General features: G+C 36.6%; 1 protein-coding gene across 4 annotated transcripts in view; it reads right to left on the bottom strand.

Annotated features, from left to right (window-relative positions):
* PIEZO2 (piezo type mechanosensitive ion channel component 2) overlaps positions 1–12156 on the bottom strand; it is a 471722-nt gene that overhangs the window by 118966 nt on the left and 340600 nt on the right. For all 4 annotated transcript variants that reach the window (XM_028838161.2, XM_077975335.1, XM_028838162.2 and 1 more), the window contains exons 13-15: positions 6349–6579; positions 2213–2336; positions 64–353 (exon numbers count right to left, since the gene is read on the bottom strand). In XM_028838161.2, the coding sequence (XP_028693994.2) occupies positions 64–353; positions 2213–2336; positions 6349–6579 (645 nt within the window). The remainder of the gene's footprint in view (positions 1–63; positions 354–2212; positions 2337–6348; positions 6580–12156) is intronic.

Below are 12156 nucleotides of genomic sequence, written 5' to 3'. Positions count from 1 at the left end.
AAGGTAGCTCATGTATATTCCTGGGACAGATGTGAGAATGAAAATGATCAACTGTGTACCCACCTGATACAGGGCCACACAGAACAGGAACAGCACCATGTAGATGATTTTGTACATTACGATTTTCCCCTCGAAGCTGACGAAGAAGAACATGCCTCCGCAGACGTAGATCCAGTACTTGATGAACATGGCCACCACCAGATTGCCCAGGACTTTCATGATGTCCTGCTCATCTTCTTCTTCAACTTCCTCTTCCTCTACCTTCTTTCTCTCTTGCTTCTCTTCCTTCGCTTCCTCTTCTTCCTCCTTCTCTTTGGGCTCTCCTTCCACTTGTATATCTTGAAGTTCCTCATCTTCAAATAGAAAACTATACTGTTACACTTAGCTGGTTATCTGTGTAGAACCACACTTTGACCACGTGTGATATATGTAGGATGTAGAGGCATGCATTTTCCAAGTTATTGCATAATTTGGGTGATTTTAAACTATTCTCATAAACACAGCAACATTCCTAACTAGATTAAAAGTCAATTTTCATAACCTTCTCAAAATAGAGTTTACAAGAAAATAAATTTGGTAATACTAATTTATATACAAGGTCTTTTTAAATTTCTGATACCGAGTGATAGCTTTAAGTGCTGTGAGATGAAAAAAATAAATAGGCAACAATAACACAAATCTAAATGAGTATATCAATTTCAAATTCTAATTGTTTCACGGCTCTAGACAATCCAAGTAGTACTTTACCAAATGTGGTTAATGCTATCAATCTTAACCAAAAAAGCATGCTTTTAAATAACTCAAAATTTAAGAGATACAGTGAAACATAATTTAATTTAAATTAGATTGAAAGAGTAATTGTAATTTAAGTTTAAAACAATTTAATGGATCAAAATAAAAAACTCACATTGTGTTGCTTTAAAATATGCTAATACATGGGACTCATCTCTGTGTTACAAAGTCTTATATTTGAAGAACTTGAATAATTATTTCAAAAGAATTATTGGGGTTAATTTGAATAATTTATTCAAACAACTAGTAGATTCACAGAGTGAGGAGAGTGAAAATCAAGTGAGGGCTCAGAGCAATTGTTGATATCAAATTAATCATTTTTTACCAAAATTAACTGGTTAATTTAATCACTATGTTGAACAGAGACATCCAAATCATATAGGCAAGATTTGAATCTTATGGACAGACTTTTGTTACTGAAAAACAACTGATTGGTTAGGTCTAAATAAGAAACTAAACATAAATGTGTGTGTGTGTGTGTGTGTGTATATATATGCCTGCATTGGTTCTTATGGTTACTGGTTAAATCTTAAGGTTACCAGCCCAGCTTCTGTGGACATTTATAGGCTCCTTTTCACAGACAGTGCTTCCTAACCTCACAAATACTCTTCGATCCATTCTACAAACATTAAACTTACATTTATTGGCATATCTAGGGAGTTAGGGAGCAAGCTGTTCTTATTTTACCTATATAGCAGGTCTAAGACTATCAAGGTGATAACATTATCATCATCTGTTTTTACATTGTGGTATACTATTTTTAAGAAAGAAGAAAGAAGTTTTAAATGTAAAAGATGTGAGTTAGTTTCTTCGTTCCAATACTCACTAAAAGTATGACCTGGGAGGAGTCATTTAATTTCTCAGAGGCTCAGTTTTTCTTTCACTAGGAATCACCTTCATGAGAATCAAATGGCACATTTTTTAATTTTTTATTTTTTTTGAGACAGAGTCTTGCTCTGTCGCCCAGGCTGGAGTGCAGTGGCCGGATCTCAGCTCACGGAAAGCTCTGCCTCCCAGGTTCACGCCATTCTCCTGCCTCAGCCTCCCGAGTAGCTGGGACTACAGGCGCCGCCACCTTGCCCGGCTAGTTTTTTGCATTTTTAGTAGAGATGAGGTTTCACCATATTAGCCAGGATGGTCTCGATCTCCTGACCTCGTGATCTGCCTACCTCAACTTCCCGAAGTGCTGGGATTACAGGCGTGAGCCACCGCGCTGGGCCCAAATGGCATATTTTTAACATTCCTTTGGAACTCTCACGTGCACCTCAAAAGTCACACGCTATAATAACGTTACTTAGTGCTCCAAGTTTACATTCCACTTTCATTTATTCTGAAGCTTTCTGATGTATTTTGGGGCTCTTTCTCTGTAATTTTGCTGAGCACCAAACTCTCTGGCCACACGCCATGTACACTAATTTACCTTTTTCTTCATTTTCCTGACTGCCAATTTTGACTTCCGATAAAAGAGCTTCCTTTTCTCGCAGAGCTTTTTGCTCTGTGAGGTGCTGCCTCAGCAGTAGCCAAAAAGTAATGGTGAAAAGGATCTGAAAGTAGAGAAGCAGCAAAACAAGAATTAAGCAACCATTTGGAATGTAAAAACATTCAACAAATACAACGTTTTCTCCGCATTCCAGTGGGAGCACCATAAATAAACATTTTTATTGGAGACAGAGTCAGGTCACCTGCCTGATTTCAGCTGAGATTCACGGCTTTTAAGTCCCTTTTCCGAGGATGCTCCCATGCTTGTGTTGGGTGCCAGGAGCACCACGCAAGTCCTGAGGAAGATGAACCCAACCTGTCTAACGACTTCCACCTGGGCAGGAAATCAACTGCAACAAGTGGTCTCCCATGAGGTGCTGGTCCCTGGTTGGTTCCCTCCTGACTGTGACGTCATTACAATTGTAAAAGGAAGACATACTTCTTGCATAATACCCCCTTGACTGCAATGTTCCTTATTTTGAAGAATTCCATAGATGGGAAAAGGAAAATTTCATCCCAGAAAATAGAACCCCTTATTATTAATCTTCTAAAGCTGCAGGGAGTCTAATTCTAAGTGCTCATACTTTTAAAGTAACATTTTCTTAAGGACGAAAAAATAAAAAACTTTTTGATTTGGGGGAACTCTATTGTTTAGGAAATATAGTACCTAACACACAGTAGGTTTGTTGCTGTGGTTGTTGTTTTTTGAGAGGGAGTTTCGCTCTGATTGTCCCGGCTGGAGTGTAATGGAATGATTTCAGCTCACTGCAACCTCTGCCTCCCGGATTCAACCGATTATCCTGCCTCAGCCTCCCAAGTAGCTGGGATTACAGGCATACACCACCATGCCCGGCTAGTTTTTGTATTTTTTTAGTAGAGACGGGGTTTCCCCATGCTAGCCAGGCTGGTCTCGAACTCCTGACCTCAGCTGATCTGTTTACTTCGGCCTCCCAAAGTGCTGGGATTACAGGTGTGAACCACCATGCCTGGTCACACACAGTGGTTTTTAAAAATAGCTTTATTGAGATATAATTCACATACTACACAGTTCACCCATTTAGATTCAGTGGTTTTTAGTATATTCAGAGTTATGCAACCATCACTGCAATGCATTTTGCAACACTTTCATCACCCCTGTGTAAGAAGCCCCATGGCAGGTACTTCCTTTTCTCCGTCTCAGCCCTAGCCAACCACAAATTCACTTTTTGTCTCTATAGTTTTGCCTAATCTGGAAATTTTTTATGAATGAAATTATATAATAGGTAGCCTTTCGTAAGGGATTGTTTTTACTTAGCATAATGTTTTCCAGGTTAATCCACTGGTAGCATGCACAGTTCTTTATCTCTTTTAATTACCCAGCAATATTCCATTGCATGGCCATACAACATTTTGTCCTTTCATTAGTTAATAGGCATTTGGATCATTTCCATATTTTAGCTACGATGGATAATTCTGCTATGAACATTCATATACAAGTTTTTGTGTGGACAGATGGTTTCAATCCTCCTGGGTAAATGAACCTAGGACTGGAATTGCTGGTCTTACGGTAATTTTACGTTTAACATTTTGAGGAACTGGCACTTTGTTTTTCAAAGTTGCTGCACCATTTTACATTCCCACCAGCAGTGTGTGACCGTTTCAACTTCTCCATGTCCTCAGTAGCACTGGTTATTATCTACCTTTTTAAAAATTATAGCCATTCTGGCTGGGCACGGTGGCTCACGCCTGTAATCCCAGCACTTTGGGAGGCCGAGGCAGGCAGGTCATGAGGTCAGGAGATTGAGACCATCCTGGCTAACATAGTGAAACCCCGCCTCTACTAAAAAAAATAATACAAAAAAATTAGCCGGGCGTGGTGGCGGTCACCTGTAGTCCGCCACTTGGGAGGCTGAGCCAGGAGAATGGTGTGAACCTGGGAGGCGGAGCTTGCAGTGAGTCGAGATCGCGCCACTGCACTCCAGCCTGGGGCAACAGAGCGAGACTCTATCTCAAAAAAAAAAAAAAAATTATAGTCATCCTAGTAGACATGAAGTGGTATCTTGTGGTTCATAGCAGACTTTTTATAAATATTTTCCAGTGAAGTGAAAAAATAAAACAAAATAAATATAAATAAATATAAATGAACGGGTCATTTTCAATTTGAATTGACCACTTACCTATCCATAAATGTCTACTTATCATTTACTTTCAACATAGACTAGTGCCAATAAGTCCTGGCCAATATGCCCAGGGCCTAATGAAATCAAGAACCGGAGTGCCTACATTTATGCAAATCTGAAGTTAAAATTCTGGAAGCCACTATGAATTGAACTATTGCTGCAAATTGGGGGGAAAAATTGTTTCTCCAATGCATATTCAGAGAGGTTAAGAGTAATTGAGAGCAAGTGGGACATCATTCTTAGAGAAGTTGAGTTATTTAATAAAAGGTCTTGATATGGAGCCAGAAATGAGATGCTCTGGGACTGAGGAAAGCTGCCAAGCAGGTAAGTCCGGCTCCTTGGGAGGGGTTCAGACCCTTGAGGACTGAGGAGGAGATTCTATTCTCTCATTCTCTATCACACTGACTCATCCACTACACTCCATAAAGTGTGTGTTTAAAAATGGGTTTTACACGTTATTGTAATAGAAATGTTATATGCCTGGAGGTGTATTACTACCTTCTATGACAAAACCTTGCACTTTTTTCTAAGTCCCTGGGAACATTAAAATACAAGCGCAGACCTAGATTCCCAGAATAACTTTTTTTTTCCACGAGTAACAAATTTATTTCCCAAATAATGTTTTCCTCCTAAAGAACTGTTAATTTTGGATTCGACAGGAGATAATTGAACTAGTGACTTGGCACGCCATTTTAGCAGTTTCATTGCTATTCGGAGTCGGACTGTGATGAATTTACATAGTCAAAAGAATATAATTTTGATTTTTTTAAGTAGAAGAAGACTAAGTTACCAGTTGTGTGTGAATATGTTGTGTGTGGGTCTGTGTTTAAGAGGAAAGAGGGAGACAGAGTAAGTGAGAGTACAACGTGGGATTTTCAGCATGGAGCAGGGTGAGGAGAAGAAGCAGGCGTGGGAGTCTGGGATGAATGGATCAATGAATGAAATGCCTTGGTCCATGAACACAGGGGTTATATTCCTACCTCTGTCACTAGAATTCATCTGTTAGAATGTGTGTCATTTACCCCAGTAGTTCTTCACCCAAAAATCTGTTACGAACAGCAAACTTTGCCCTAGTGTACTCTACCCCATTTACAGCTGATTGCCTTGGATATGGGGTGTGTGATAATCCTTCAAGTGGGCAGCTGCTCCCAGGAAAGGTGAATTTCATGTGATGTAAATGACCATCTCCTCCAAAGATACTGATTTCCAAGACCCATTCAATACATACACGTTTATTTTTCCTGTCTTAAAACTAAATTATTAACACAAAGGGAATGTGTGTTTAGTCTGCCATTTTGTTAACAAAACAAACAGTAAATTTGGAAATCTAATCTTTTGAAATAAAACTGTTAAAATGGCTCATAAAAACAAATGAGTAACGAAAAGAGTATGAACATTCTAACTCAGATAAGAACATATCATATAATCAGTAGAAGAAAAACAGTAAGTGTCATACTTAATTTTTGCTGCTAAAAATGTTCTTTAGGAAGGAATTGGAGAAAAACGTCATGAATAATCAATACTTACTTGTGACACTAATGTGCTAAGCATGTTTTATAAAATGGTAATCAAAGACAGCCCTGTACTCCGTAACACATTTTACACTGTATTTTCCTCTTTTCACCTTCATTTTTACTCTAGTAAGATTTATACTTAAAAACATTTATACAAGTTTTCTTTGAGTGGAAAACATTGTCATTTCTAAGTAAAAGTTAAATCATGGTGTAATATATGTTCATGTTTAAATTATAGAGGCCTCTAAGCACCGTAAATTGTGTCCTACAGTCTCATATTTGTTCATTTTTACAAAGCAGTGAATATTTGGAGCCTGTTTTTGTAAGGTTTCTGTTGGATACGATTATGATGACGATTGTGGTTTTGTGTCATTGTTTTGTTTTATTGTATTCTATTCACTTACTTTGGAAGCGAGTTCTCCTGGCTCTTTCTTTTCTAAAAATCCTGGAACCTTTTTAATTTCAGGAAGTTCAAAACTCCATATATACTGTAATATCAACAATAGGTTTCCATAAACCACCATGAAGGGAGAGCTGATCATGGCATATTTTCTTCTGTTGCGAATCATCCAAAGAGTGCACGACCAGATCAGCAGCACGAAGGTCAGCCAGCTGTGATAGGTGATGCTCCAGGCCTCAGGAGGACAGAAAAGGAAACACGACCATGGTTAGTACAGTGCTCGGTCCCCCGACCCTGGTAAGGTAAAAACTCTAAAAAGTTCAAATATTCTATCATATTCAAACCAGGGAGAGTAGAGAGTTGTGGTGGAGTGATGGAGACCCCAAGCCGTGGAGTGGTGGCTTGGAAGACGGGAGGTTTTAAAGCTTTAATATTGTAGCTCCATTAACACAGCAGAATGGTACCAGACATGGGCACATTTTTAATGAAGGATTGTGTTGTTTTCACAATAGATTTTTTTCAGTTAATTAACAAAACGTGTAAGCAAATATTTTATTTTACTTTATTTAGCTCTATTGCTTTAAAGAAAAGACCAAACTTATCTGGCTTAGAGAGAAAAAAAAATAGGGTATACTTTTGTGAGTTCAGAATGAGAGATCTGCTGCAGTTTAAAGTAACAGTTGATGTATAGAAAATGTCAAAAAGTAACCAAAGAGCACAGAACTAATTTTATTTGAAGAATAGAGTTGGCAATCCCCAAATTAGCCTCTTCAATTTTGTGGTGCTTTCTTTTTCCCAGCCTCCTCTCGCATGTGGCTGTGTTCCTTACTGGAAACCGAAGTTGAGCACACACAGGTTCGTCTGAGAAGCACCTGGACTGAGTGCCTGGGAAACTGTGCCTAGGTTCTATGTCCCCTGAGTTAAAGAATATTTTTATTTTTATCATCAAAGGTGTCCATAGGATCTCACTGTTGACCACAGAATTTAGAAGAGTCGTATTTTAAACAAGAATGTTAGGTTTCTCAAAAATAAATCAAATTTCCTGAGAAAATTTGTTTTTGGGAAAGGGAGAGATTATAGCTTCTTTTATTTTCTATCTATGGGCCAAGGGACTATTTTGAAGGTGTGATGTTGCAGATGGTGAGTAGAAACACGTATAAACTGAGAGCTCACAATTGGAAGGTGCTCTAGGGAACCACGGTTGTTTGATGCTCATATTGGTAAAACATTATTGCAGCTGGCTGGGCGCGAAGGCTCACGCCTGTAATCCCAGCACTTTGGGAGGCCGAGGCGGGTGGATCACGAGGTCAGGAGATCGAGACCATCCTGGCTAACACGGTGAAACCCCGTCTTTACTAAAAATACCAAAAAAAAAAAAATTAGCTGGGCGTGGTGGCAGGTGCCTGTAGTCCCAGCTACTCGGGAGGCTGAGGCAGGAGAATGGTGTGAACCCCGGAGGTGGAGCTTGCAGTGAGCCAAGATCGTGCCACTGCATTCCAGCCAGTGCGACAGAGCAAGACTCCATCTCAAAAAAAAAAAAAAAAAAAAGTTATGGTAGCTAAGATGGAATAACGTCTCACCCAAATCTAAGATAAGATGTGAATATAATTCTCACTATCTGAAAGGAATAAAAGCAGCCTATGTTAACCTCAAAGACCTTCAATGTCATTTAGAAAAACTAGTATGTCCTCTCAAATTGGCAAAATAAGAGGGAGTCTGACTTGATAAGCTAATTTGAAAGAAATGTATTAATACTTAAAAGAGGATAAATAGAGGTGAAAAGGACACAATTTTACAATCTGTAGTACAAATATACCATGAAAAATTAACACAGCTGACCATTCTCTGCCAAGGCATCAGGGGGATTCCTATACTTCTGCTGGCCCTGAGAGGATAGCAGCACTTAGAGCCAGTGGGGCTGTGGTCTCCTTTCTCCAGCAGTCTGGCAGCCTCCACTCATATATACCATCATATCATACACACCATCATATCATACACACCATCATATCATACACACCATCATATCATACATACCATCATATCATACACACCATCATATCATACACACCATCATATCATACACACCATCATATCATACATACCATCATATCATACACACCATCATATCATACACACCATCATATCATACATACCATCATATCATACACACCATCATATCATACACACCATCATATCATACACACCATCATATCATACATACCATCATATCATACATACCATCAGATATTGTACACACCATCATATCATACATACCATCATATCATACACACCATCATATCATACATACCATCATATCATACACACCATCATATCATACACACCATCATATCATACATACCATCATATCATACACACAATCATATCATACACACCATCATGTCATACACACCATCATGTCATACATACCATCATGTCATACATACCATCATATCATACATACCATCAGATATTGTACACACCATCATATCATACATACCATCATATCATACATACCATCATATCATACACACCATCATATCATACACACCATCATGTCATACATACCATCATGTCATACATACCATCATATCATACATACCATCATATCATACATACCATCAGATATTGTACACACCATCATATCATACACACCATCATATCATACACACCATCATATCATACATACCATCATATCATACATACCATCAGATATTGTACACACCATCATATCATACATACCATCATATCATACATACCATCAGATATTGTACACACCATCATATCATACATACCATCATATCATACATACCATCATATCATACATACCATCAGATATTGTACACACCATCATATCATACATACCATCATATCATACATACCATCATATCATATATACCATATCATACATACCATCATATCATACATACCATCATATCATACATACCATCATATCATACATACCATCAGATATTGTACACACCATCATATCATACATACCATCATATCATACATACCATCATATCATACACACCATCATATCATACACACCATCATATCATACACACCATCATATCATACACACCATCATATCATACATACCATCATATCATACACACCATCATATCATACACACCATCATATCATACACACCATCATATCATACATACCATCATATCATACATACCATCAGATATTGTACACACCATCATATCATACATACCATCATATCATACATACCATCATATCATACATACCATCAGATATTGTACACACCATCATATCATACATACCATCATATCATACACACCATCATATCATACATACCATCATATCATACATACCATCAGATATTGTACACACCATCATATCATACATACCATCATATCATACACACCATCATATCATACACACCATCATATCATACATACCATCATGTCATACATACCATCAGATATTGTACACACCATCATATCATACATACCATCATATCATACACACCATCATATCATACACACCATCATATCATACATACCATCATATCATACATACCATCAGATATTGTACACACCATCATATCATACATACCATCATATCATACACACCATCATATCATACACACCATCATATCATACATACCATCATATCATACATACCATCAGATATTGTACACACCATCATATCATACATACCATCATATCATACATACCATCATATCATATATACCATCATATCATACATACCATCATATCATACATACCATCAGATATTGTACATACCATCATATCATACATACCATCATATCATACATACCATCATATCATACATACCATCAGATATTGTACACACCATCATATCATACACACCATCATATCATACATACCATCATATCATACATACCATCAGATATTGTACACACCATCATATCATACATACCATCATATCATACATACCATCATATCATACATACCATCAGATATTGTACACACCATCATATCATACATACCATCATATCATACATACCATCATATCATACACACCATCATATCATACATACCATCATATCATACATACCATCAGATATTGTACACACCATCATATCATACACACCATCATATCATACATACCATCATATCATACACACCATCAGATATTGTACACACCATCATATCATACATACCATCATATCATACATACCATCATATCATACATACCATCAGATATTGTACACACCATCATATCATACACACCATCATATCATACATACCATCATATCATACACACCATCAGATATTGTACACACCATCATATCATACATACCATCATATCATACATATCATATTGCAGATAGTATCATATCATACATACCATCATATCATATCATACATATCATCATACATACCATCAGATATTGTACACACCATCATATCATACATACCATCATATCATACATACCATCATATCATACATACCATCAGATATTGTACACACCATCATATCATACATACCATCATATCATACATACCATCATATCATACATACCATCATATCATACATACCATCAGATATTGTACACACCATCATATCATACATACCATCATATCATACATATCATATTGCAGATAGTATCATATCATACATACCATCATATCATATCATACATATCATCATACATACCATCAGATATTGTACACACCATATCACACATACCATCATATCATATTGCACATAGCATCATATCATACATACCATCATATTATACATATCATCATTATCATACATACCATCAGATATTGTACACACCATATCACACATACCATCATATCATATTGCACATAGCATCATATCATACCTTCCTCATATCATATCATACATACCATCATATCATACATACCATCATATCACATTACACATAGCATCATATCATACATATCATCATATATCATATATACCATCATATCATACATACCATCAGATATTGTACACACCATCATATCATACATACCATCATATCATACATATCATATCATATTGCAGCTAGTATCATGTCATACATACCATCATATCATATTATACATATCATCATTATCATACATACCATCAGATATTGTACACACCATATCACACATACCATCATATCATATTGCACATAGCATCATATCATACCTTCCTCATATCATATCATACATACCATCATATCATACATACCATCATATCACATTACACATAGCATCATATCATACATATCATCATATATCATATATACCATAATATCATACATACCATCTTATACATACCATCAGATATTGTATACACCATCATATCATACATACCATCATATCATATTGCACATAGCATCATATCATACATACCATATCATATCATACATACCATATCATACATACCATCAGATATTGTACACACCATCATATACACACCATATCTTACATACCATCATATATGTACTATCATATCATACCATCATATCTTATATACCATTATATGTGTACCATCATATTATACATACCATCATAGCATACATACCATCACATCATATCATACATACCACCATATCATACATACCATTAGATATTGTACACACCATATCATACACACCATATCATACCTTACATACCATCATATATGTACTACCATATCATACCATCATATCTTATATACCATGTGTGTACCATCATATTATACATACCATCATAGCATACATACCATCATATCATATCATACATACCATCATATATCATACTTACCATCATATCATACATAGCACCATATCATATTATACATATCATATTATACA

This window comes from Macaca mulatta, chromosome 18 (assembly GCF_049350105.2).
Source record: "Macaca mulatta isolate MMU2019108-1 chromosome 18, T2T-MMU8v2.0, whole genome shotgun sequence".
Lineage (NCBI taxonomy): Eukaryota > Metazoa > Chordata > Mammalia > Primates > Cercopithecidae > Macaca > Macaca mulatta.
This window is presented reverse-complemented; position numbering and strand designations above follow the sequence as displayed.